The 25,803-nt window shown below is 46.4% G+C and overlaps 1 protein-coding gene across 1 annotated transcript; it reads right to left on the minus strand.

Moving 5' to 3' along the window:
* Positions 1-292: 292 nt before the first annotated feature.
* LOC310788217 (vascular endothelial zinc finger 1-like) lies at positions 293-24,112 on the minus strand (the record flags this gene model as incomplete). Its single annotated transcript, XM_083649758.1, has 7 exons — positions 23,440-24,112; positions 20,704-20,830; positions 13,222-13,784; positions 7,961-8,211; positions 7,253-7,316; positions 2,019-2,190; positions 293-612 (listed from the first exon to the last, which is right to left on the minus strand). Exons 1-7 carry the CDS (start codon positions 23,470-23,472, stop codon positions 293-295), a joined length of 1,530 nt encoding a protein of 509 aa, XP_083505884.1. The 5' UTR covers positions 23,473-24,112.
* Positions 24,113-25,803: the final 1,691 nt, after the last annotated feature.

The raw sequence follows: 25,803 nt of genomic DNA on the forward strand, positions 1-25,803 counted from the left end.
ACACACACACACACACACACACACACACACACACACACACACACACACACACACACACACACACTCACTCACTCACACACTCTCTCACACACACACACACACACATGAATGGTTCACACACACACACACCTGGTCCGGCTGCTGTCTTTCCGGTCCTTTCCATTCCTATGCATCCTCTTTCGTCGGTGCCACGATTGCCCTAAGCCCACAACCCCCCCCCCCCCCCCCCCCCCCCACCCTGCCTGTCCCACCCCCCTCCCCCCGCCCCGCCCCTCCCCACCCTGGCAGGGTGCTAGCTGTGTGTCTGGGGTGCGATACTGGAGCAGTCGGTGACCAGCAGTCCCACTGTGCCGGCGCTGGACACGGTGACGGCCACGCTGGTGGTGCCGGCGCTGGTGGGGTCGGGGCCCGGCTCGCCCTGAGGTGGGATGTGGGTGCCCATGTGACCCTGCAGCTGCGTGGCCGTCTTGCACTGCACCCCGCACAGCTGGCACAGCAGCACCCCGCCCGCGCCCGCACCTCCGAAGCCCCCCCGCGCCCCGCCGCTCTCCTTCCACTCCTGCCCGTGGTGCTTCTGAGCGTGGACCCGCAGGTAGGTGAGCGTGGTGAAGCCTGGGGACATGACAAGACACAACGTCTAGGGGTTAGTTTGTTTTCTGACCCACCATGGAAACATTGGCTCCTGTTGTATATTATTATAGATCATGTTATTATAGATTATGTTGTATATTATTATAGATCATGTTGTATATTATTATAGATCCTGTTGTATATTATTACAGATCATGTTGTATATTATTATAGATTATGTTGTATATTATTACAGATCATGTTGTATATTATTATAGATTATGTTGTATATTATTATAGATTATGTTGTATATTATTATAGATTATGTTGTATATTATTATAGATTATGTTGTATATTATTAGTTAGTAGCTTGCCGGGAAATAATGCTCCAAATTTAGGCTAATTTTTGGTGAGGGAAAAACCGGCATGGCCAATTCACAAATGGGTCACTTGACCTCTCACCTCAAGACATCTGAATGAGAATGGGTTCTATGGGTCCCCACAAGTCTTCCCTTTAGAGACATGCTGGGTCCCCACAAGTCTTCCCTTTAGAGACATGCTGGGTCCCCACAAGTCTTCCCTTTAGAGACATGCCCACTTCATGCATTTATGCATTTTTCTTTTTTACAATCAACTCTGCGAACAATAAAATGAATGCTAAGCAGATAAAAGAGGAGTGTTTTTAGCCCTCATGGCAAAGAATCTGGGCACCTCTGCTATAGATATTGGTACATATTTTTAATGTAATATCTCTATCTTAAGATTTGAATGGATAGTTGTTATTATCTTGTTGTTTTTGCACTCATATGCCCTGTTATATTTGTACTATGTTGTAAACGGAGTTCACAGCACAAGAATTTCACACGTGATACTTGTACTACGGAGTGACAATTAAAATCTTGAATCTTGAATCTTGTTGCTTTGTAAAAATGTACATTGTGTATATACTGCATTAGCAAGATTGTTTCTGACAATCATGCCAATGAAGTAATTCAACTAATAGGCCTTTTTCTCAGCAGTCATTTTGAGTGTCAAAGCAGTGTAAACACAGGTGTAACAAATAACATTAATGAGGGGACCCTGGGACTGGAACACCTAAATAGAGTGGAGCTATCATTAATGTTAATTGGTTAACATTGGTTGCCCTGCTTTGGGACCTCAAGATGGCTGCTGTGAAAAGGGCCTAGAAATGTTGTGGTGTAAAATGTGGGAAAAGGATGCAGAAAAGGGGTTGCTTGGCTTGGAAAGGCTGAAGTAAAAGGTGGACTCACTGCGGTTGAAAGGCTGAAGTAAAAGGTGGACTCACTGCGGTTGAAAGGCTGAAGTAAAAGGTGGACTCACTGCGGTTGAAAGGCTGAAGTAAAAGGTGGACTCACTGCGGTTGAAAGGCTGAAGTAAAAGGTGGACTCACTGCGGTTGAAAGGCTGAAGTAAAAGGTGGACTCACTGCGGTTGCAGAGGTGGCAGGCGTGGTGCTGGGCCTGGTTGTGGACTCTCATGTGGTCGGTGATGTAGGCGGCAGACAGCAGCTTGCCACAGATGTGACACGGCACCTTCTCCTCATGGCGGATCAGGTGAGCGCGGAGTCGATCCCGCGTGGCGAACGCAGACGTGCAGGTCTGTGGCACACAGGAACACGTGAAGAAGACATGACGTGTACGCAAACATATTTACACGGCTTCAAAATGGCCACTTTGTCACTTTTCAACCAGCTTTCTATCTTTAAAAAATCAGTAGGATATGCAAAAGAGCTACGTTTAACTTCCCTCCCATGTTGCATGGCACGAGAGCTTCCTGTTCACACAACCTCCTGCACCAAATGACTCATTTGGTGCAATTTGCACCAGGAGGTTCTGTGAATGAAGGTAGAGAGAATGATAGTGATAGTGACACCATTTCAAAACTGCTCCAAATGACATCACCATGACATCATTTGCACCAGGAGGTTCTGTGGATGAATGAACGGGGAGCTCTCGGTCCAGGCAAGGTTTAGTTTAGTTTAGTTTATTAGGATCCCCATTAGCCGCAGCAGGATGCTACGGCTATTCTTCCTGGTGGAGGCAATTTAAACATTGTTCATTTGCGTAATATACTGAACCAGTGGTTGTCAAACTTTTTCACATCAAGGACCCAAACTGAGACAAATAAGACCACGGACCCCCATTTGATAAGACTTTTGCTTTTAGACATTTTATTACAGAAAGAAAGTGTGTGAAACACATGACACATTCAGTCATTGTGTAACGTATGGATGGAATTATAGTGAAAATAAATGATCCCCCTTTTTTGCTGGGGACCCACTGGAACCCCCTCAAGGACCCCTGGACCCCACTTTTGGCTAATTTCCAGCACATAACAGCACAGTACAGCTCTACTCGACCTGGTCTTACTCGTCTCTACTTGATATAGACTCTGTTTCCATAGCAAGTTTACTCGCCTCCGCCCACACCTGGTCGTCATAGCGACCGCATATCTGCCCTCCGCCCATAGCCGAAGTAGGCTATAACATATAACGTTAAAATTAAATCCATACACAGAACTTTTAAACTGTTTATGAAATACTGGTGCCTCTAAATGACCTACAGTGTACATGGGCAAATGTGACAATCGGCCAGGAGAATGGATATCACTTTGTAGTTACTCAAACTCACATGCATGCGCTGCGCGAGGGACAGGGGCTGCGCTACAGGGAGAAGTGAAGCCTCAAGCCTCTACCCCGGCGGCCTCTCACCAGGCAAGACCGAGGCTTCACTAAACCCCCGCCTGCGGCCTAGCGGAGCCGACGCTGCACACAACTACAAGGGCTTCCTGAGCAGCAGACTTTTTCTCTCTCAAAACAATTGAAAACCACCGCCATGTTAAAGCTGAGTAAGGAGATCGATTTTATTTCACCAGAGCCGAAGGCAGCAACACAAAAGACTGATGGAAATAACATAACAGAAGAGAGGGTAAGCCCCACTAAACTGGTATCCAGCATTGACAGTCAGTAGATAGAGTAAACACAATTCTGCCTGACCAATCAGTCGTCTACAGTGTTTTCACGTCACCGTATGAACCGGGGTCCACAGCACTGGAACCTCAACAAAGCAGGGACCAAAACTAGTACGACTCAACCCCGACTCAACCCGGGCTGTCCACGTTTTTGATCGGTGGAATGAGACAAAAAAGCGAGACGAGCTGGGCGGGGCCGCGCTGATACCAGCGGTGGAAATGGGCCAAAATGAGAACCATTGGCATATACTACCAATGTTGTAATGATACAAAGCTGGTTGAAAATTGGCCCTCTAATTAGGGACACACACAGGCAGACAGATCCACATTGGGGTCAGAGAAGGGGTTCCCAACCTTAATTGGCTCGTGACCCTACTTTGGCGTCACAAAAATCTAGGGACCCGAGACATTCAAATTCCGGTGCACCATCGACAATATCATCAGTGACATCGTCAGTGATGTCACATAATGCTTCTTTCCCCCTGCAGAATTCTGACTTTAATCTCAAAACTCAGACATTTTTTGCAAAATTGACAGTAACTCTGAATTCTGATTTTAATCTCAGAATTCTAACTTTATTATCAGAATCCTGATTTAAAGTTATAATCTCAAAGATTTTCATCTAAATAAATAAAAAATACAAATAAGAGTCATTCACAATGTTGATTGAGGCTATGGTCCATTGATGGAAGCCTTTGCAGTATATAGTAGGGTTGTCAAAAGTATCGATACTATTGAAAAGTATCAATACTGACATTTTGAAACAATACAATACTCATTTGCAACAGGTATCGATAGTATCGATAAGTATCAATACTAAAAATTTGAAACGGATACAATACTCATTTGCAACAGTTTCGATACCAGCAGTTTTAATGAAAAATCACTGATTTTCCCTTCGCTATCATTGGTGGGTATCTGTTGCTTCAACAAGCTAAACGTGTTCTGATAGGCCGATGGCTAGAGCAGGGCTAATCTGCTGTCAGTGCAAAATTTTAATGAGTTTTATTGGGCCTAGATTATGGAGAAGTGTGCGTCTGTCCGTCCATCTGTCTAACTTTATTGTTGATGCGTTGTCATCTTGTGGTATCGAAAATGGTATCGAGTATCGATATTTTCCTGGGTATCGGTATCGAAGTAGAGATTCTAGTATTGTGACATCCCTAGTATATAGTGACATTATGTGACATTAGTAATGTCACATGATGCAACACTGTTTGGATCTCACCTGTAATTACCACTCATCTCCATAGGTGTCACCCAAGACAACAAAACTGAAATCTTAGAGATGATCACTTTTAAACTCAGAAGTAAAAAAAATAAAAAATCGCAAGTGACCCTAATCATCTTCAGTAGTATTAAATTGTGTGTGGTGTAAAAGAGAAAAAATAAATTAAATAAAAAAAAGCAGGCGACCTTATTTGGCCACTGGGTTATAGTCTAACCCCAATATCTACCCATCTCTCTCTAGTGTGTGTGTGTGTGTGTGTGTGTGTGTGTGTGTGTGTGTGTGTAGCTGAGTTTGATGCTTCCTACACAGCTGCCACAGCGTGATCACTTACTGTAGCTGAGACACTGGACTGAGACAGGAGTGCTACCGATATTGTTCCATATTGTTCTTTTATTAAGACTCAGATCTAAGCCAGTCAGTGTTTCATCCACCTCTGATATGATTGACATGATCCAATTTGATTAATTACATATTTGTTGTCAAATTGATCGATGCTACACTACCAGAATTAAGCATTATTATGTTCATTGTTATTCTGTGGCTCAGGAGGTAGAGCGGGTCGTCCACCAATGGCTTTGGATAAAAGAGCTCGGTGGTTCGATCCCCGCCTCCTCCAGTCTGCATGTCAAAGTGTCCTTGGGCAAGAATCTGAACCCCAAATTGCTCCTGATGGTGTGCCTGTGCGTGGTAGCTCTGATGGTGTGCCTGTGCGTGGCAGCTCTGATGGTGTGCCTGTGCGTGGTAGCTCTGATGGTGTGCCTGTGCGTGGTAGCTCTGATGGTGTGCCTGTGTGTGGTAGCTCTGATGGTGTGCCTGTGCGTGGTAGCTCTGATGGTGTGCCTGTGCGTGGTAGCTCTGATGGTGTGCCTGTGTGTGGTAGCTCTGATGGTGTGCCTGTGCGTGGTAGCTCTGATGGTGTGCCTGTGCGTGGTAGCTCTGATGGTGTGCCTGTGCGTGGTAGCTCTGATGGGTGTGCCTGTGCGTGGTAGCTCTGATGGTGTGCCTGTGCGTGGTAGCTCTGATGGTGTGCCTGTGCGTGGTAGCTCTGATGGTGTGCCTGTGTGTGGCAGCTCTGATGGTGTGCCTGTGTGTGGCAGCTCTGATGGTGTGCCTGTGCGTGGATGGTGTGCCTGTGCGTGGTAGCTCTGATGGGTGTGCCTGTGCGTGGTAGCTCTGATGGGTGTGCCTGTGCGTGGTAGCTCTGATGGTGTGCCTGTGCGTGGTAGCTCTGATGGTGTGCCTGTGCGTAGGAGCTCTGATGGTGTGCCTGTGCGTGGCAGCTCTGATGGTGTGCCTGTGCGTGGATGGTGTGCCTGTGCGTGGTAGCTCTGATGGGTGTGCCTGTGCGTGGTAGCTCTGATGGGTGTGCCTGTGCGTGGTAGCTCTGATGGTGTGCCTGTGCGTGGTAGCTCTGATGGTGTGCCTGTGCGTAGGAGCTCTGATGGTGTGCCTGTGCGTGGCAGCTCTGATGGTGTGCCTGTGCGTGGCAGCTCTGATGGGTGTGCCTGTGCGTGGTAGCTCTGATGGTGTGCCTGTGCGTGGTAGCTCTGATGGTGTGCCTGTGTGTGGCAGCTCTGATGGTGTGCCTGTGTGTGGCAGCTCTGATGGTGTGCCTGTGCATGGTAGCTCTGATGGTGTGCCTGTATGTGGCAGCTCTGATGGTGTGCCTGTGCGTGGCAGCTCTGATGGTGTGCCTGTGAGTGGCAGCTCTGATGGTGTGCCTGTATGTGGCAGCTCTGATGGTGTGCCTGTGCGTGGCAGCTCTGATGGTGTGCCTGTGTGTGGCAGCTCTGATGGTGTGCCTGTGCGTGGCAGCTCTGATGGTGTGCCTGTATGTGGTAGCTCTGATGGTGTGCCTGTGCGTGGCAGCTCTGATGGTGTGCCTGTGCATGGTAGCTCTGATGGTGTGCCTGTGAGTGGCAGCTCTGATGGTGTGCCTGTATGTGGTAGCTCTGATGGTGTGCCTGTGCGTGGCAGCTCTGATGGTGTGCCTGTGCGTGGAAGCTCTGATGGTGTGCCTGTGCGTGGAAGCTCTGATGGTGTGCCTGTGCGTGGCAGCTCTGATGGTGTGCCTGTGCGTGGAAGCTCTGATGGTGTGCCTGTGCGTGGAAGCTCTGATGGTGTGCCTGTGCGTGGAAGCTCTGATGGTGTGCCTGTGCGTGGCAGCTCGCCGCCTTCGGTGTGTAAATGGGTGAATGCCGGCATGTTGGAGCATGGAGCACGTTGTAAAGCACTTTGGATAAAAGCGCTATATAAATGCACTCCATTGATACTATCCATACTTCTTCTTCAGAGGTGAGTTTTAGCTCTAAATCATATTCTAAATTCAAGACAACAATACAGCTTGTTTAGCAATGAAAACAGTCAATTGGAGACGTTGAATGTCGTTACAAAATATCGACTATCGGCCTTCAAACACCCGTGTCGGTGGATTGGCAGTGGACAGACGTGGACGTTACCGTGCACTTGAAGGGTCTCTCTGTAGAGTGAACCTGTCGAACGTGACTGTTGAGGTGGTCCGGTCTGCAACAAACAAGAACACCAACATGACTCATTCAACAGGACAAAACATTTTAAATGTCTGGACTGTTACATTCACAAACCTAAACTGGACTGTCCCCGGTCACGGGAAAGACATGTTCCCTGTAACAAGAGAAACTCACTGAATTTTGCTTTTGAAATGTGTCTTTCTGTTGCCAGACGACAGTTGTGTCCACATCATGATGTTGTTTGAGGACGTGACTTTACCAGGACCAACAGCAGTCAGGCTTCAGAAGATTTCCACTGATTTGGGTTATTTTCTCTATTTCTTTGGAGCACTTTTTTTTCTCTCCATATTTTCCCGCCTGTTTTCTCCCCAATTGTACTTGACCAACTCCCCCCTGCTGTCCTGGTCGTGGCTCCACCCCCTCTGCCCATCTGGGGAGAGTTGTAGACTAGCACATGCTTCCTCCGATACATGTGCAGTCACCAGCCGCTTCTTTTCACCTGACAGCGAGGAATTATCCCTGCCTAGGCTGCAAACTCATTTAAACTATGCAGATCGAAGTGGTTTCTGACGAGACTAATGTTCACGTCAGTGAGGAGCCGAGACAGAGCCCACTTTGGCAATTTTATGTATGTAGATAGATGATCACACACACACACACACACACACACACACGTACCTGGAGAATGCCTTGGCGCAGTGCGGACAGATGTAAGGTTTCTCCACGCCGCCTTGGTGCGAGCGCACATGGTAGCTCATCCGGTCTTTCCTCTTGAAGCGCTGCTGGCAGATGGGGCAGGTGTAGGGCTTCTCGTCCGAGTGGGACAGGCGATGGCGGTTCAGGTGGTAGACGTCTCTGAAGGCCTTCCCGCACGCCTCACAGGCGTGGTTCTTCCTCACCTGGTTGGAGTTGGGATTAGGGTTTGGATTCTGTGGGGAGTCAGAGAAGCAGAGAAGTTGTGAAGCTTTTCTCTGTCTCCTCTGTCTCTCGGTTATCTCTGTCTCACCTGTCTCTCTGTTATCTCTAGGCTCTTTCACACACAGATCGCGCAAAAATTGCAGTTTAGGAGTCCCGCAAAGCCCGCACCCTCGCCACAGAAACTGCTTTCACACAGAGCCAAGCAGCACGGCCACATTCCCGTCCTGCAGTGTACTTTCAGGTGAAATCCCCTGCTCCCAGATTGAAAGGTGAGCACCACTCGCATGGTGGGCGGACTCGCCTTAACAAAACGGGCTCCGCCGCAGAGTGCATCTGCCGACTTTCTGGCAGCGAAGTGTTGCATGAATTGCATTCAAGGAAAGCCAACTTTATTTATACAACACATTTCATAGAAGTAAATTCACTGACTAAGCAGATCGATATGGTGTCTAGGGGTGGGAATCGCTGAGTAGCTCACGATACGATATCGTCACGATACTTGGCCCTCGATAACGATATATCACGATACTGCGATACTGCGATATATTGGAAGACGATACATCACGATACCTGTGTAACAAGTGAAAAAAATACCTCTGAAGGCAAAAAATCATGTATTATGCATTTATTAGCAGAATTGACATGAACTCTCTGAGTTCACTCACTCACTCATACCATTTTCGATACCACGGAGGAAAAGTTACACATTAAGTCTTTTTATTATTACTATTAAAACAAGAAAACCTATATAACCTACCTACCTACCTATATAATTTCTAAAAGTAGATATTAATGATCAAACATTTCCATTCATGTAGCCTACAGTAGTTATGTTTTTGTTTCAACTACAAACATAAATAAAGTCAACTTGAAACTATGTTTCAACTACCACACACAGCATAATATTTTAGCCTGTTTATTAAAAAAAAAAAAAAAAAAAAAAAAAAAAAAAAAAAAAAAATTAATAAACATATCGATACTTGGCGCCAGTGTATCGATAACGTATCGCGGGTGGAAATATCGCGATAACGTGGGTATCGATATTTTGTCCCACCCCTAATGGTGTCATGGTGTAATTCCTTGTGTAATGTGTTGTCCACATGCAGCATGGTAACCAGGCTTTCAATATTCATCTGATCGACTTTATGGATGCATCATGCACCATCATGTAGCCTATTAGGTACAAGGCTAATTCTTATCTTTTGGTTCCATTTTTGTGTAAAGCAAATTATTCCCATTAAGTAGCCTAATTAGCGTCCGTAGCCTACTCCGTTCTGAAAGACGACCCCCCGCATATCAAACAGCTGCAGTCTTGCAGCTGACAGGCGGCTTCACCGCCTGGTACGGGAACTGTACCACCATGGACCGCAGAGCGCTACGGAGGATGAGGCGCGCGGCCCAGCACGTAACAGGAGGTGAACTGCCAGAACTGCACAAACTGTACAACCAGCGGTGCCTCAGGAGGTCCCTGAAGATCATCAAAGACACAAACCATCCCCACAACAGCCTGTTCTCCCTGTTACCCTCAGGGAGGAGATACAGGGTTCCAAAAACACGCACAAATCGCTTGAGGAACAGTTTCTTCCCGCAGGCCACGAGACTCCTTAATATGCACAAAATAGTGCAGTAGTCGTACCGTACCGTACTGCAGCTGCTACTATTACGGATGCCTAACGTTTAATTGTAAATTTAAGTGTATGTTTAATAAGGTACATGCTATTTAAGTGTATGTTTAATAAGGTACATGCTATTTGCACATGTATGTATAAAACGTCGAATTTGGAATGTCTGAACATGTCTAACGTATGCACATGACATGTGCACCTATGTGCAATGAATATGCCACTGTCGTATAAGCCACCGACTTGTCTTATTGCTTATTGATGCCTATTTCTTACTGCCTTATTGCTGTCTTATTGCTTATTGATGCCTATTTCTTATTGCCTATTACTTATTGCTTGTTGCCTATTTGTACTATGTCGTAAACGGAGTCCACTGCACAAGAATTTCACACGTGGTACTTGTACCATGGAGTGACAATAAAAATCTTGAATCTTGAATCTTGAATCTTCATAACGTTCGTCGGGGGAATAGTATAGGCTATAAATGCACATGACTACTTAACGTTAGTAGTTTTTGTAAGGGAATGCACAGAGCTGATTTCGAGAGGGAATATCCTCAGACCAACTCGCCACAGACAGCTATAGCCCTCTGAAGCTTATTATTATATCCGTGAATTTTACCTAATAATGTCAACATCGTTTGAGCATAAAGCCTAACCGCACGGAGCATTCCTCCTGGCGTCCCTGCAGTCATGATTATAGGCTACTTTTTTTACTTTCACTCCTGCACTTTTCTTGCTACATGAGGTGATTTCCCCTGTAATTTTTTTATGAATGAGCTGACCATTCACACCTTTTCCGGCTTGCTGCGACGGCGCTTTCAAATGGAGGCGGGTTGCCAGGTAACCCGGCGCTGTTACTACCTACCGTGGCGGGACAAAAGGCGTAAAACAATTATCCACCAAAGCGCGTTCACGATGTTCAAATGTGTGCCTTAATTAGCACCTTTAAAATCCTCAATCATCTCAACCATTTGTCCGTAGATGATTATTGGCTGCATTTTATTTTTGTTGTTTTGTAAGATCATCTCCTTGGTCTTTGATAAATGTATTTCTAAGGAGCTTGTTGAACACCAATTTTGAAGCCTCAGAACATGGTTACAATTAGGGATGTTCATTTTGAAAAATTTCCATAATCGAAAATCGGGAAAATTAACGATCAATTATCGATTCATCGATTATCGATAGCGTAATAATAATAATAATAATAATAATAATATATATATATATTTTTTTACTCTGGTCTGGTAATAATGTTGCGCGTTCTCAGCCAGCTATAATGGCGATGCCGCTGTGTAGTAAGAATATCAGACACTAGCGCTGTGGCCAGGTAAACAAACATGTTACATGTCAGGTTACATGATGTAAGGCAATCGGCGTCTTCCAGCTTAGCTGACAGCACAAGAGTCAAATCAACAGGCCTGAGCCTCACTGAGGTCTGCAGACCGCTGGGTGCGTTTGTTTGTGTCCCCGGCGCATGCCGGTGTGAATTCCCCATGTTAAAAACAGTTTTGTTGGCACAAAGGCCCGTGCCCAGCCAGAAAACTAGAGACTATATGAAGCTCCACCTCACGTTAGTCGGCTGTGCAATGGAGTGGGGCGAGGAGGAACGAATTCCACCCAAACCTAGTCCGCAAAAAAAAAATAATAATAATAATAATAACAATAATCGATCCAAATTGATTTTCTCTAAAGTCCTCTGAGACATGCTTGTGATTAGAGCTGCAACGATTCATCGATTAGTTGATCAACAGAAAATTAATCGACAACTATTTTCATAATCGATTAATCGTTTTGAGTACAATTTTAAGAGAAAAGGTCTAGATTCTCTAATTCCAGCTTCTTAAATGTGAATATTTTCTGGTTTCTTTACTCGTGTATGACAGGAGATAACTGATATTATCTTTAAAGTTGTGGACAGAACAAACATTTGAGAGCATCTTCTTGGACTTTGGGAAACACTGATCGTTACCATTTTCTGACATTTTATAGACCAAACAACTAATCGATTAATTGAGAAAATAATCGACAGATTAATCAATTATGAAAATAATCGTTAGTTGCAACCCTACTTGTGATTTAGGCCTATACAAATAAACAAACTGCTGCTTCCCCAAAACACACACACACACACACACACACACACACACACACACACAAGGGGTGGGGGGAAAATCGATACACCATAGTATCGCGATATTTTGCCTGACGATACTGTATCGATATTTGGACGCCAAGTATCGATATTTTTATTTTTTTTATTTTTTCTGCAGCTGGTTTTTTTGACGGTGGGACGTGGATCAAACCCTTTTACATCTCCTATAAAAATATGGGAGCTATTGAATGTGTATAACCTATTTTACCGACCCACTAAGTGGCGACAGTGCTCTCCAGACTAGAGGAAAGAGACAGCAGAAAAAAGCGTAAGGAAGCCATTCTCATGAAAATGGTTTGGCGAAGACGCTTTCGCGCTGGCGCACAACGGTGGGGGATTCCAAAAATAGACTCTGGGTGCAACACACTTTGAAACACCAGCAGAACGCCCAGAATCGCACGCAGCTTCATCCCAGCTCACAACCGAAAACCCAGAAACGAACGAGCCCCATCCAGACTCGCCCGATGAGCGGCCGCCAGCAGCCAGGCAGCACAGACAGGCAGCAGAGACTCGCCTGTGACAAACGCTGCAAAGCCACCAGAGACACACCCACGGAGGGAGGAGTTTGAAGGAGAGGGGGGTGGGGGTGCTGTTATGGAGGAAATTACTGTTCAGAACTATATTGTTCAGATGTCTGATGTCTCACTGATGCCAAAAATAAATGGTTAAAGTGACTGTTCTATCGAATTTCACAAAAATGCATTTTTCTCAGCTTTCCTTCTCAGACGCTGAAACCATGCTGTATTCAACTGCTAATGCCTACATAACAGAACATGATAAAAACTAACTCTTTTAGACAGAGAAAGCACACATTCTATTAGTTCTTTTGAGATATTTTGTGTTCACAAAGTCCTAGCAGAAAATAATCCTCGGCTCTTGAAAGATGAGCCAGAATCCTAAAAAAAAACCTTGGCAGAAGCTACCTACAGTATTGGAAAAACTGTTGGCAGTGAATGTGTTAATAATGTAGCCTACATGTGGGGGGGGGGGGGGGGGGGGGACACTGCATGTTTTACTTCCGGTGAGGTCAAGGAAAAGGTAGGAAAAGGAGTTAGACAATATATCGAAATATCGCAATATTCAATATATCGCAATACTAGCATATCGCAATATCGCAATACTATCGTATCGTGACTCAAGTATCGTTTTAGTATTGTATCGTGGGCATCTGGTGATTCCCACCCCTAACACACGTGCGCACACACATGTACACACACACACACACACACACACACACACACTCACCTGCTCCATGGAACCCACGATAACAACTTGGATGGGCTGAGGCGGTGCAGCCATCGTTATGTTTGCCGGGGCGATGGACACGGCGATCTGCACCCCCTGCTGGCTGCCATGCTGCCCCGCCTGGGGGAGGGTCTGCACGGGCTGGGGGAGGGTCTGCACTGGCTGGGGGAGGGTGTCCTGGGATCTGTGCTGCCCGGGCTGGGGGAGGCTGTCCTGGGATCTGTGCTGCCCGGGCTGGGGGAGGCTGTCCTGGGATCTGTGCTGCCCGGGCTGGGGGAGGCTGTCCTGGGATCTGTGCTGCCCGGGCTGGGGGAGGCTGTCCTGGGCGGGCGGTGCGGCTGGGGGAGGCTGTGGCTGGGGGGGCAGGGTGAGGTGGAGCAGGGAGAGCGGGACCGTCTGGCGGCCCTTCCCTCCCTCCTCTTTGTCGCGGGTGGTGCGGTCCTTCATCCTGATGCCCGTGTGCACAGACTGGTGCCTCCGCAGGTTGTAGCTGTTTTTGAACTGCTTGTTGCATGTGGCGCAGATGTGGGCGGGCCGGCCCGGCTTGGTGAGCACGGGTTTGACTGGAAGAAAGATGGTGCAGAACGTTACGTTTACATTTGACATCACATTCCAGGGAGTCCAGTGCTTAAAGTAATGATGTGAGCTTCACATGAATACATGTCTGTTTTGCTATACTCACAAACTGATACAACACAACTAGAGCTGTGCATCTTCACTGATCTCACGATTCGATACGATTCGATTATACAAGTCTACGATTCGATTCGATTATACGATGCATCTCGATGCATCTCCGATGCATCTCGATGCATCACTTTTTCCGCAATACATGATTTATTTTTTCTCACTTTCTTTTTTCTCACTGTGTGGCTACCTTTAAAATAAAAGTGCATTTGGAATTGCATTGTATTATGATCCATAATTAAAATAAACAACTGCATGTACTTACTTGTATTCTATTTTATTTGATTATAATTTTTTTTTTTTTTTTTTTTTTTAAATAATCGATTTTTGATATTTGTTAATCGATTCAGAATCGTCCTATTAAGCATCGCGATGCATCTCTGAATCGATTATTTTCGGCAGCTCTAAACACAACACAACACTTTCAAGGAAAAAATAGTCACCATTCTTTTTGCCACAGGGGGATTTTTAATAACTAGGCATTGATTCCTAAACTTGCCCACTGCGTGGCCTCGCCCGCCCTGCAGCTCGCATACGCAGCTTGCTCGCTGCACGGCCTCGCCTGCAGCTCGGCTGCTGATTGGCCTCGCCTGCGCTATTGGCATGCGCGAACGGGTGTGTGTGTTGCTCACAAAATGTTACATGCGCGCGGGTGTGTGTGTGCGTGCATGCGTGCCCCTTAAGTTTACATCAGTGCCTATGACATCAACAGTGATGTCATAAGATGACTTTGCTCTTATGACATCACTGATGACATCACCAGTCGTATGACATCAGTGGTGACATCATCAGTGATGTCACAATGCCTCCTACGACATCACTTCCGGGACAAAAATTGAAACAAGAGAACATTGCCCACTTGCTCCCTTTTATAATAGAGATTATAAATTAGTAAAAGCTTGAACTTTCATATATCAGACATTTGGTGACACTAAAGCTCGTGAATCAACAGAGTAAACAACAGAATGTATTTGCAAAGGCATGACAGTGTACAGATACATGCCCCTGTATGACTGTCTCTCTAAAACCAAGAGCAACCTAGATCCGTGCGTCGTGCCAGATTGCTCCAATATGTACGTGCATACATGCACACACACACATGTAGTCATCTCATACACGTCAGCTGATGCATCTAGCAGCATCTTAGCCAATCAGAGTGTGTTGATGACCCGCCGCTGGACACTGAGCGGGCTGATCTTTGACCTACTTGTGTTTTGATAGAAAGTACTTTTCAGCATCTGATCTCCTGCTGCACATAAGAGTCACATCTGATCTCTGCTGCACATAAGAGTCACATCTGATCTCTGCTGCACATAAGAGTCACATCTGATCTCTGCTGCACATAAGAGTCACATCTGATCTCTGCTGCACATAAGAGTCACATCTGATCTCTGCTGCACATAAGAGTCACATCTGATCTCTGCTGCACATAAGAGTCACATCTGATCTCTGCTGCACATAAGTCACATCTGATCTCTGCTGCACATAAGAGTCACATCTGATCTCTGCTGCACATAAGTCACATCTGATCTCTGCTGCACATAAGAGTCACATCTGATCTCTGCTGCACATAAGAGTCACATCTGATCTCTGCTGCACATAAGAGTCACATCTGATCTCTGCTGCACATAAGTCACATCTGATCTGCTGCACATAAGAGTCACATCTGATCTCTGCTGCACATAAGAGTCACATCTGATCTCTGCTGCACATAAGAGTCACATCTGATCTCTGCTGCACATAAGAGTCACATCTGATCTCTGCTGCACATAAGAGTCACATCTGATCTCTGCTGCACATAAGTCACATCTGATCTCTGCTGCACATAAGAGTCACATCTGATCTCTGCTGCACATAAGTCACATCTGATCTGCTGCACATAAGAGTCACATCTGATCTCTGCTGCACATAAGAGTCACATCTGATCTCTGCTGCACATAAGAGTCACAGCTGATCTCTGCTGCACATAAGAGTCACATCTGATCTCTGCTGCACATAAGAGTCACATCTGATCTCTGCTGCACATAAGAGTCACATCTGATCTCTGCTGCACATAAGAGTCACATCTGATCTCTGCTGCACATAAGAGTCACATCTGATCTCTGCTGCACATAAGAGTCACAGCTGATCTCTGCTGCACATAAGAGTCACATCTGATCTCTGCTGCACATAAGAGTCACATCTGATCTCCTGCTGCACATAAGAGTCACATCTGATCTCTGCTGCACATAAGAGTCACATCTGATCTCTGCTGCACATAAGTCACATCTGATCTGCTGCACATAAGAGTCACATCTGATCTCTGCTGCACATAAGACTCACATCTGATCTGCTGCACATAAGAGTCACATCTGATCTCTGCTGCACATAAGAGTCACATCTGATCTCTGCTGCACATAAGAGTCACATCTGATCTCTGCTGCACATAAGAGTCACATCTGCCTGCAATGCTAATGTAATGCAAGGCTTAAAGGGGGACAGGAAATGTGGCTCATTATAGTCCTTGTGGACGTACAACCAACCACCCATAAGACAGAATGCTGAAAAAAGATCTGGCCTATCATAGGATGATTGCAAATGTTTATATTAAACTAAAAAAAATAAAAAATCTAGAACGGCCAGCTTTTCCCCAGCCCAATATCCAAGCAAGGGACATGTTTACTCCCCCCGCCCCCACCTGTGCCCCCCCCCTCCTCTTCCTCCCCCTTTTGTATCTGTACCGTACCCCCTGCCCCCTGCCCCCTCCTCTTCCTCCCCCTTTTGTATCTGTACCGTACCCCCTGGCCCCTCCTCTTCCTCCCCCTTTTGTATCTGTACCGTACCCCCTGCCCCCTCCTCTTCCTCCCCCTTTTGTATCTGTACCGTACCCCCTGGCCCCTCCTCTTCCTCCCCCTTTTGTATCTGTACCGTACCCCCTGGCCCCTCCTCTTCCTCCCCCTTTTGTATCTCTACCGTACCCCCTGGCCCCTCCTCTTCCTCTCTCCTGCCATAAACATGCAAATTGCAGACAAAGCAGGAGCATAAAAGGCCATTGAGACCCAGACTTCAGGAAATATCTCACACTTCACCTCCAGTGTGCGTGGCTGTTACAGCTTTGATATGCAAAGTATCATCATGACCAAGTCCCTCATGACCAAGTCCCTCATGACCAAGTCCCTCATGACCAAGTCCCTCAACATGACCAAGTCCCTCAGCAGTGCTGAGCCAAAACATGACCAAGTCCCTCAGCAGTGCCGAGTCAAAACATGACCAAGTCCCTCAGCAGTGCAGAGCCAAAACATGACCAAGTCCCTCAGCAGTGCTGAGCCAAAACATGACCAAGTCCCTCAGCAGTGCTGAGCCAAAACATGACCAAGTCCCTCAGCAGTGCTGAGCCAAAACATGACCAAGTCCCTCAGCAGTGCAGAGCCAAAACATGACCAAGTCCCTCAGCAGTGCTGAGTCAAAACATGACCAAGTCCCTCAGCAGTGCCGAGTCAAAACATGACCAAGTCCCTCAGCAGTGCCGAGTCAAAACATGACCAAGTCCCTCAGCAGTGCCGAGTCAAAACATGACCAAGTCCCTCAGCAGTGCTGAGTCAAACCGCTCCAGCAGATCTAAAGTAACATGACCAAGTCCCACAGACAGGTGAAACTTTCTGCCAGCTCCTCACAGTAAAAAGTCTGTTCGTGTTCACCTCATTTTTTCTTTTGTTTATTACAGGCTTTAACGGCAGCATACAAACAACAACCCTGTTTTTTTATTGCCATCATCACCATCGCTATTTTGTAATGGATCTTAACGCAACAGAAAGGACAATAAGGATGTTAGTAGTTGTCAGCTGCAGAGCCGCTGTGCGTGCAGGACGGTATGTCAACAACATGATGATGCTGATCAAATACTATCTATTGTTGTCAAAGTAGGCGAGAAAAGAGCCAACAGACTTTCCATCAGGGCGTGAAGCATCCCACACGCCCCCACGCTGGCCTTTGATGATGTCACACTACAGGAGGTAAAGATGGCCCCACGCTGGTCTTTGATGATGTCACACTACAGGAGGTAAAGACGCCCCCACGCTGGCCTTTGATGATGTCACACTACAGGAGGTAAAGATGGCCCCACGCTGGTCTTTGATGATGTCACACTACAGGAGGTAAAGACGCCCCCACGCTGGTCTTTGATGATGTCACACTACAGGAGGTAAAGATGGCCCCACGCTGGTCTTTGATGATGTCACACTACAGGAGGTAAAGACGCCCCCACGCTGGCCTTTGATGATGTCACACTACAGGAGGTAAAGACGCCCCCACGCTGGTCTTTGATGATGTCACACTAGAGGAGGTAAAGACGCCCCCACGCTGGTCTTTGATGATGTCACACTAGAGGAGGTAAAGACGCCCCCACGCTGGTCTTTGATGATGTCACACTAGAGGAGGTAAAGACGCCCCCACGCTGGCCTTTGATGATGTCACACTACAGGAGGTAAAGACGCCCCCACGCTGGTCTTTGATGATGTCACACTACAGGAGGTAAAGACGCCCCCACGCTGGCCTTTGATGATGTCACACTACAGGAGGTAAAGACGCCCCCACGCTGGTCTTTGATGATGTCACACTACAGGAGGTAAAGACGCCCCCACGCTGGCCTTTGATGATGTCACACTACAGGAGGTAAAGACGCCCCCACGCTGGTCTTTGATGATGTCACACTAGAGGAGGTAAAGACGCCCCCACGCTGGTCTTTGATGATGTCACACTAGAGGAGGTAAAGACGCCCCCACGCTGGTCTTTGATGATGTCACACTAGAGGAGGTAAAGACGCCCCCACGCTGGTCTTTGATGATGTCACACTAGAGGAGGTAAAGACGCCCCCACGCTGGTCTTTGATGATGTCACACTAGAGGAGGTAAAGACGCCCCCACGCTGGTCTTTGATGATGTCACACTAGAGGAGGTAAAGACGCCCCCACGCTGGTCTTTGATGATGTCACACTAGAGGAGGTAAAGACGCCCCCACGCTGGCCTTTGATGATGTCACACTACAGGAGGTAAAGACGCCCCCACGCTGGTCTTTGATGATGTCACACTAGAGGAGGTAAAGACGCCCCCACGCTGGTCTTTGATGATGTCACACTAGAGGAGGTAAAGACGCCCCCACGCTGGTCTTTGATGATGTCACACTACAGGAGGTAAAGACGCCCCCACGCTGGTCTTTGATGATGTCACACTACAGGAGGTAAAGACGCCCCCACGCTGGTCTTTGATGATGTCACACTAGAGGAGGTAAAGACGCCCCCACGCTGGTCTTTGATGATGTCACACTACAGGAGGTAAAGACGCCCCCACGCTGGTCTTTGTGCTGTCACACTACAGGAGGTAAAGACGCCCCCACGCTGGTCTTTGATGATGTCACACTACAGGAGGTAAAGACGCCCGTTCGTCGGTCCTGACATTCATATTCGGGCCCGGTGCTGGAAATGTGTCGGCCGTGACCAAGTCGTGTTCATATACTTTACATTATACTTTACAAGGCACATAATAACCTTCTTCCCAACTGCATTCAGAAATTGTTTTCACCCCGAGTCAGCCGGTACGAACTAAGGGGAACCTGCATGTTCAAACAAATGAAAGTAAGAACAAACTTTAAAAGTAGATGCATCTCTGTCAAAGGTGTACAACTATGGAATAGTCTCTGTGATGAGTTAAAATTGTGTAATTCTATATGTAAATTAAAAAAAATGTTTAAACTAAGAGTACTTAACAAATACAAAACCCTAGTACAATCATGTACTTAAAAGCTATCATTATTATTATTATTATTTCTAAGATCTATTGAAAACTTTCCTTCTCGCTGTCAACTGATTCTTGCAACTATCTTATTTTTCGTTTTTGAATTTTGATGTAATAAAATGTAAAAAAGGGTAGGCATTTATAAGCTGCGGCTTCAGCCTACACCTTTTCGGTCTCCTATATATAAACGCACATTATTACTGTAATGCATTCATGTGAAACTGAAAAATTGACCGAAATAAATTATTTACTTACCGTACTTACTTATATCAAGTCGTGTTCATATCAAGTCGTGTTCATATCAAGTCGTGTTCATATCAAGTCGTGTTCATATCAAGTCGTGTTTCATATCAAGTCGTGTTCATATCAAGTCGTGTTCATATCAAGTCGTCTGCATTTTATGCAGCTGGAGAAAATCAAGCACACCCTACGAGGCTCCCTGCACAAGTACTATAAAATCTGGCAGCCTTTTTCAGAATATATAAATGGCATCCAAATTATCCCGCCAGCTCCGGACTGAAGAACCTTTGGTCCCTCTTGATCTAGTCTTGACCCCGATCTACAGTATCTGACCTCTATATAAGCTACTTCTACTGACCTCTTTTTATCCTTAATTCTGTCTACCTCCCCCCCCTTGTTGTTTATCTGATTTAATATTATTTATTTACTTTTTTCTCTGTATGGTACCCCCCCCCCCCTCGTGGATATGTTGTTTTGCTGTAACTGTGAAATTATGTGTGTTGTGTTGTGATGTACGCGTTTTGTTTGTGTAAACTTGAAAATCCCATAAATAAATCATAAAAAAATATATATCAAGTCGTGTTCATATCAAGTCGTGTTCATATCAAGTCGTGTTCATATCAAGTCGTGTTCATATCAGACTGAATTTGTCGTCTGAGCCTGACATTAATGGAACATGGTCAACTCGGGTGTGACGTCACTCAACTGGCATATTCCTAGTTTCCAATACAAAAGGAATGCGCAATGACTGGAGTCCAAGTCATGTGACTGGACCGGGCCACCTCACCATCTATGGGCTCCTCGTTCAGGGCGGCGGTGTCGACGGTGGAGGGGGGCTGGGCCGCCGGGCTGTGGGCGGAGCCTGTCAGGTCCGGCAGCAGCTCGCTCTCAGGCTGGCTCTGTGTGGGCGCCGTCTAACACAGTGACACAGGGAGAACGTTATCTGGTAATGCTCCAATACACAGTTTATTCCAGCAGAGGCTGCTTTAGCATAGTGAGTGGTTAGCATAGTGAGTGGTTAGCATAGTGAGTGGAGCAGCAGAGTGCTTTAGCATAGTGAGTGGTTAGCATAGTGAGTGGAGCAGCAGAGACTGCTTTAGCATAGTGAGTGGTTAGCATAGTGAGTGGAGCAGCAGAGGCAGCTTTAGCATAGTGAGTGGAGCAGCAGAGGCTGCTTTAGCATAGTGAGTGGTTAGCATAGTGAGTGGAGCAGCAGAGTGCTTTAGCATAGTGAGTGGTTAGCATAGTGAGTGGAGCAGCAGAGTGGCCTAATGGGCAGAGTGAGCTTGTCCTATAAACAGGGTTCCCACATCTTCTTAAACAGCGAATTCAAGGACTTTTCAGTTTCCAGGCCCAATTCCCTCAAATTCAAGGACCCAGCATGGCATTAGAGACACAAATCAAGGTTCATTACTCAGAATGTTTATAATGAGAACTAGCAGCTTTTTTTTTTGCATGTTTTTTTAGCTGGGGGTTCCTATCTGGAGGAACCTCCAGGGGAGCACGGGGAGAACATGTGAACTCCACACAGAAAGGCCCTTTTGACGACCCCACCTGGGCAGTAGGCACTGAGGACATGGGGACACACCCTCAGGGTCCGAGGCGGGGATCGAACCCAGGACCTTCTTGCTGTGAGGTGACAGCGCTACCACTGCGCCACCGGAAGCTCAACAACAATTAAAGAGTGAGAGGCTTGAATATGTGAACACTTCTCGATTGTGCTGTTACACGTTAAATTCACAACTTTTGAGGATTTCAAGAACCTGTGGGAACCCTGGCCTCTATACGTTTTGGTGGATCGGCCTGTTGGTCGACTTATCCACTGAGTGCTGAGAACGTAAAAGACCAAAATCATCTATGTGTCCCTGGATCGTTGGCTCTGGTGCTCCATGCTAACACTTTAGCATGCTATGTTGAGTGATAGTAGGCAATTAGCATTATCTAAAGCAGTGGTTCTCAATTTTTTTCACATGAGGGACCCCTAAACTGACCAAAATTAGACCACGGACCCCCATTTGATAGGATTTTGTCCCACGGTCCCCCCATATGATAAGATTGATGCTTTTAGATGTTTTATTACAGAAAGTGTATAAACCCCATGACCAAAATAGTCATTGTGTTACTTATGAATGGAATTATAGCAAAAATAAATTAAACCCCCTTTTGGCTGGGGACCCCCTGGAACCCCCTCAAGGACCCCTGGTGGTCCCCGGACCCCCATTTGAGAACCACTGATCTAAAGAATTAAATATCATGAACTCAATCTTTCTGATTTTTTAAAACTTTTTCAGGTATTCGGCAGCTGCGCAGTGATTTTTAGCTGTCCACAGTCTCCCACCACCCATCACCTTCTCTTCCTATGGGAACATGGAAAAGTCCATCCAGCTTGTTCAAAACAGTATGTTGTGTTATACTCTATTATCACATACTATACTGTCTGTATACTAGTGTACTGGATACTCAACTTGCTTTGCCCGGGGGCCACTTTTGTAAAATGATAGGAGGCCAGGGGCCAATTCATAAACAAACATTAATATACAATTGTATGCACACAGGATAGTTACTTAGTTTAAGTTAAGTTGGTTAAGTACATATAAGTGCCTGGGTGGCAAGAAGACGGCGATATTTGACAATTTAGCTGGAGCTCAGTCAAACTTTATTTCACGTTAGATTTCATTGTGAATTAGAAAATAGTCGGGGGGGGGGGGGACAAACATCAGTTTGTCAGTCATTAGCCTCCACGTGTGACACTTGCCATACTAGCCTAAATGAGTCTGAATGAATGTGTGATGTTGTAGTCGTACAGAGGGCAAAGACCAAACAAGATAACGCCAGTGATTTGGATGCCATATCTGAAAAAAAGTCAGATTGGGAGAGCAAGCAGTTCACTCTGAGCTGGCAGTTTGGTGACCTGCATCTAATAATTGATCACAATGACTTGATAATGACAATATCAGCATGCCAGTTACAGTAACCCATGAACTTTGTCCCCAGAGATTCCGTCTATTTAAGCAGGTCTGGATGTTTTGTTGACAGCAGATGAGTTAGCACACACATAGCTAAAGGTGTTGTGAATGGATAAGACGCACAGCTGTCAGATTTACACCAGTTAATCTGTTGTCTTGAATTCAGCCTAGAACAAAGTCTAGACCGTGAACAAGCAGCGATGCAGACTCATGGAGTGAAAAAGGTGGGGGATACCAGAGGCAGACACAAAAGCCCTCAAATGCATTCACTTAAGTGCCCTATTGTGGGATCCTAAAGGTGACTAGTTTGCATCCTTGAGCAAGGATGGCTGCTGACCAGTGACACCAGTACAGACATCACACACTCCAGTCTGTTCAGAAACCACCTCTGCACTGACCCCTCTGTGACCCCCCCCTCACCCTCACCTTCGGCTCCACCCCCCCCCCCTCCCTCCTACACCTCCCCATAAACCCCCATGCAGAAGAGTCAGACACCCCCTCCCTCCCTCCAAAACCACAAACCACAAACCAGCAGCTCCACATCAATTAGCACTCACCTGAAAGAGGAAGTTACTCCAGGAGGTGTCCATTTTGAGCTGGCACAAAAACCCAAGCCAGCTGAGGGGATGAGAGAGGAGGGCAACAGAGCCGAGGAAGAAATGCTATGAAAACAACCTCAAACCAGAGGCCTGTTATCTCAGCTCTCCTGTGCCCGACTGTCCGGGTTAGAACTGTGCACTGATGCCGGATAACGTTCACTTGTTGTGATCCATTAGCAGTGGTTAGTCTTCCATGAGTTATGATTGGATATGGCAATCTGTTGGCAACCTACAGGCACTGCCGAGATGCTCTGCTAAATGCGACAAAATGGTTGGTCTCATGCTTGCTTTGATGGTGCGTTTTAATAGTTTGCTTATGTCTACTGTAATAAAATTCGGTGAAACGCATGCAAAAATAGAAGTTGTTTGTATACTGAAGTAGTTGATAGGATGTAGTTAATAATCATAGTCGGCAGCTGTTCAGAGGGCTCGTTTATTTCGTTAGCTCCGAAAAGGCCCCGAGCGACGCATCCAGAAGCCTCGGCGTTGCGTGCGGCTCGTCCCCGGACTAGAGCGCTCCTGGTCGGCCGCGGTCCATGGCTCCGCCTCGGTGTCTCGATCGACACGATGACATCTTTACTTTTTTTTCTAATTCTCTCTCGCTCGCTCTCCCTCCCTCCCTCGCTGTCTTTCTTCCTTTTCTTTTTTTATCTCTTCTTCTCCCCCCTCTCCTCTCTCTGTCCCCTCGGCTGCTTTAAAGGGAAAGTATTTGGAGTATGGACCCGTCGTCCCCTCTCTCTCGCCCCCGCCACGCGTTAGTATGCCGACAGATAATGAGATCCAAACGAAAGCGCCAATAAAACGGCCCAGCTCCAGCGTTACTTCCTCACATTCGCGGTAAAAGGCAAAGTGCGGTGACGCTGTGACTGTGAGAGCGACCCGCCAGCCGCACCGTCTGTATAAAGTACCCGCGCGTTAAGATGGAGGTGTCGGTTTAAAACAATGCATTATATCCGTCTGCATCTTAAAGGCAACGATGCATCATGCGCGCAGGTGCAACAGCTGGATACCCCGATACATGACGTAACACCAAACTCCATTCACAAATCTGACGTGTGGCCTTGCTCCTTGGCACAGGCGATGCAGCATGACGTCAGCTGCTACAGTACTACTCGCTATGAGCAGCTCGTCAATTCGGCATCTATCCCAAGTCAACTTGCTGGCTTGCTTATCTTCCTCCCCTAGAACATAGGCTATGCTTCTCAACGTGGGGTATGGGGGCTAGGGGTAGTAGCCTACTCATGACTCCCAAGAGGGTATTGAAAAGACAGAAGACATCAATATCAGTATATAAATGGGAGCTAGGGCTGTCTGTTTCTCTGTCCCACTGTGATGTCATAAATCCCACTGACATAATATGTGATGTCATAAATCCCACTGTGACATAATCCGTGATGTCATATCGTGCATTCCTTTATAACTGGGAACTGGTAATCTTACCGGTTCAAAGTTCATGAGCTGGGACGTGACGTCACTAGAGCTGGTATTTCCCATTCCAAACTCGTAGGAGCCTCAGCAGCCCCAGCCTCAAAAATCCAAGATGGCTGATCCGCGCAACAACAGTAGCCTAGTTATAATCTATTTATTATTATTATACAGTCTATGGTTATAACCGTATAAGCTATTTAGCACTTCTGTCTTGTTTGTGTCTCGTTAAATCAGCTGCACACGCAGCACGGCCTACTTCTATCTGTGTGGACATGAGGCTGCAGTGTTTGTATGCGCAAAATGTCACGAAATGCCAATTGTTATCAACTGTTATTGCTAACAATGGCTAGCCTGGCTAGCGAGTGGATCTGACCAGTGAACAGTGAACTTCCCAGCTCAACTTTTCTGCAAATGGAATGCTAACAAAACGGATGTGACGTCATTTAGCCTCCACATCCCAGTTATTTTGCGATAAAGGAACGCACGAATAAATCCCACTGTGACATCATCAGTGATGTCATAAATCCCAGTGTGACATCATCAGTGATGTCATAAATCTGACATCATCAGTGATGCTGGTCTCATTGGCCACACAGCAGCCGAGCTGCGAATGCGAGCTGCAGGGCCAGCTCGGCGAGCTGCAGGACGGGTGAGCCCGTGTAGGGGGCGAGCCGAGGAATCGAGTGCGTGAGATCCCTAGTAGGCTACAGTATAAAACCACAATTCAACATACAAAAAATAAGACTACATGACGACAGACCCCATTTGTTAAGATTTTGTCCCCCATAAGATAGTTTCTTTTAGATGTTTTATTACAGAAAGTGTAGGAAACCCTCTACCAAAACAGTCATGCATTTGGTCAGGCTTATTAATTTATGGGTGGAATTATACGAG

Source organism: Poromitra crassiceps (assembly GCF_964638095.1).
Source record: "Poromitra crassiceps genome assembly, chromosome: 13".
In the NCBI taxonomy this organism is placed as follows: domain Eukaryota; kingdom Metazoa; phylum Chordata; class Actinopteri; order Beryciformes; family Melamphaidae; genus Poromitra; species Poromitra crassiceps.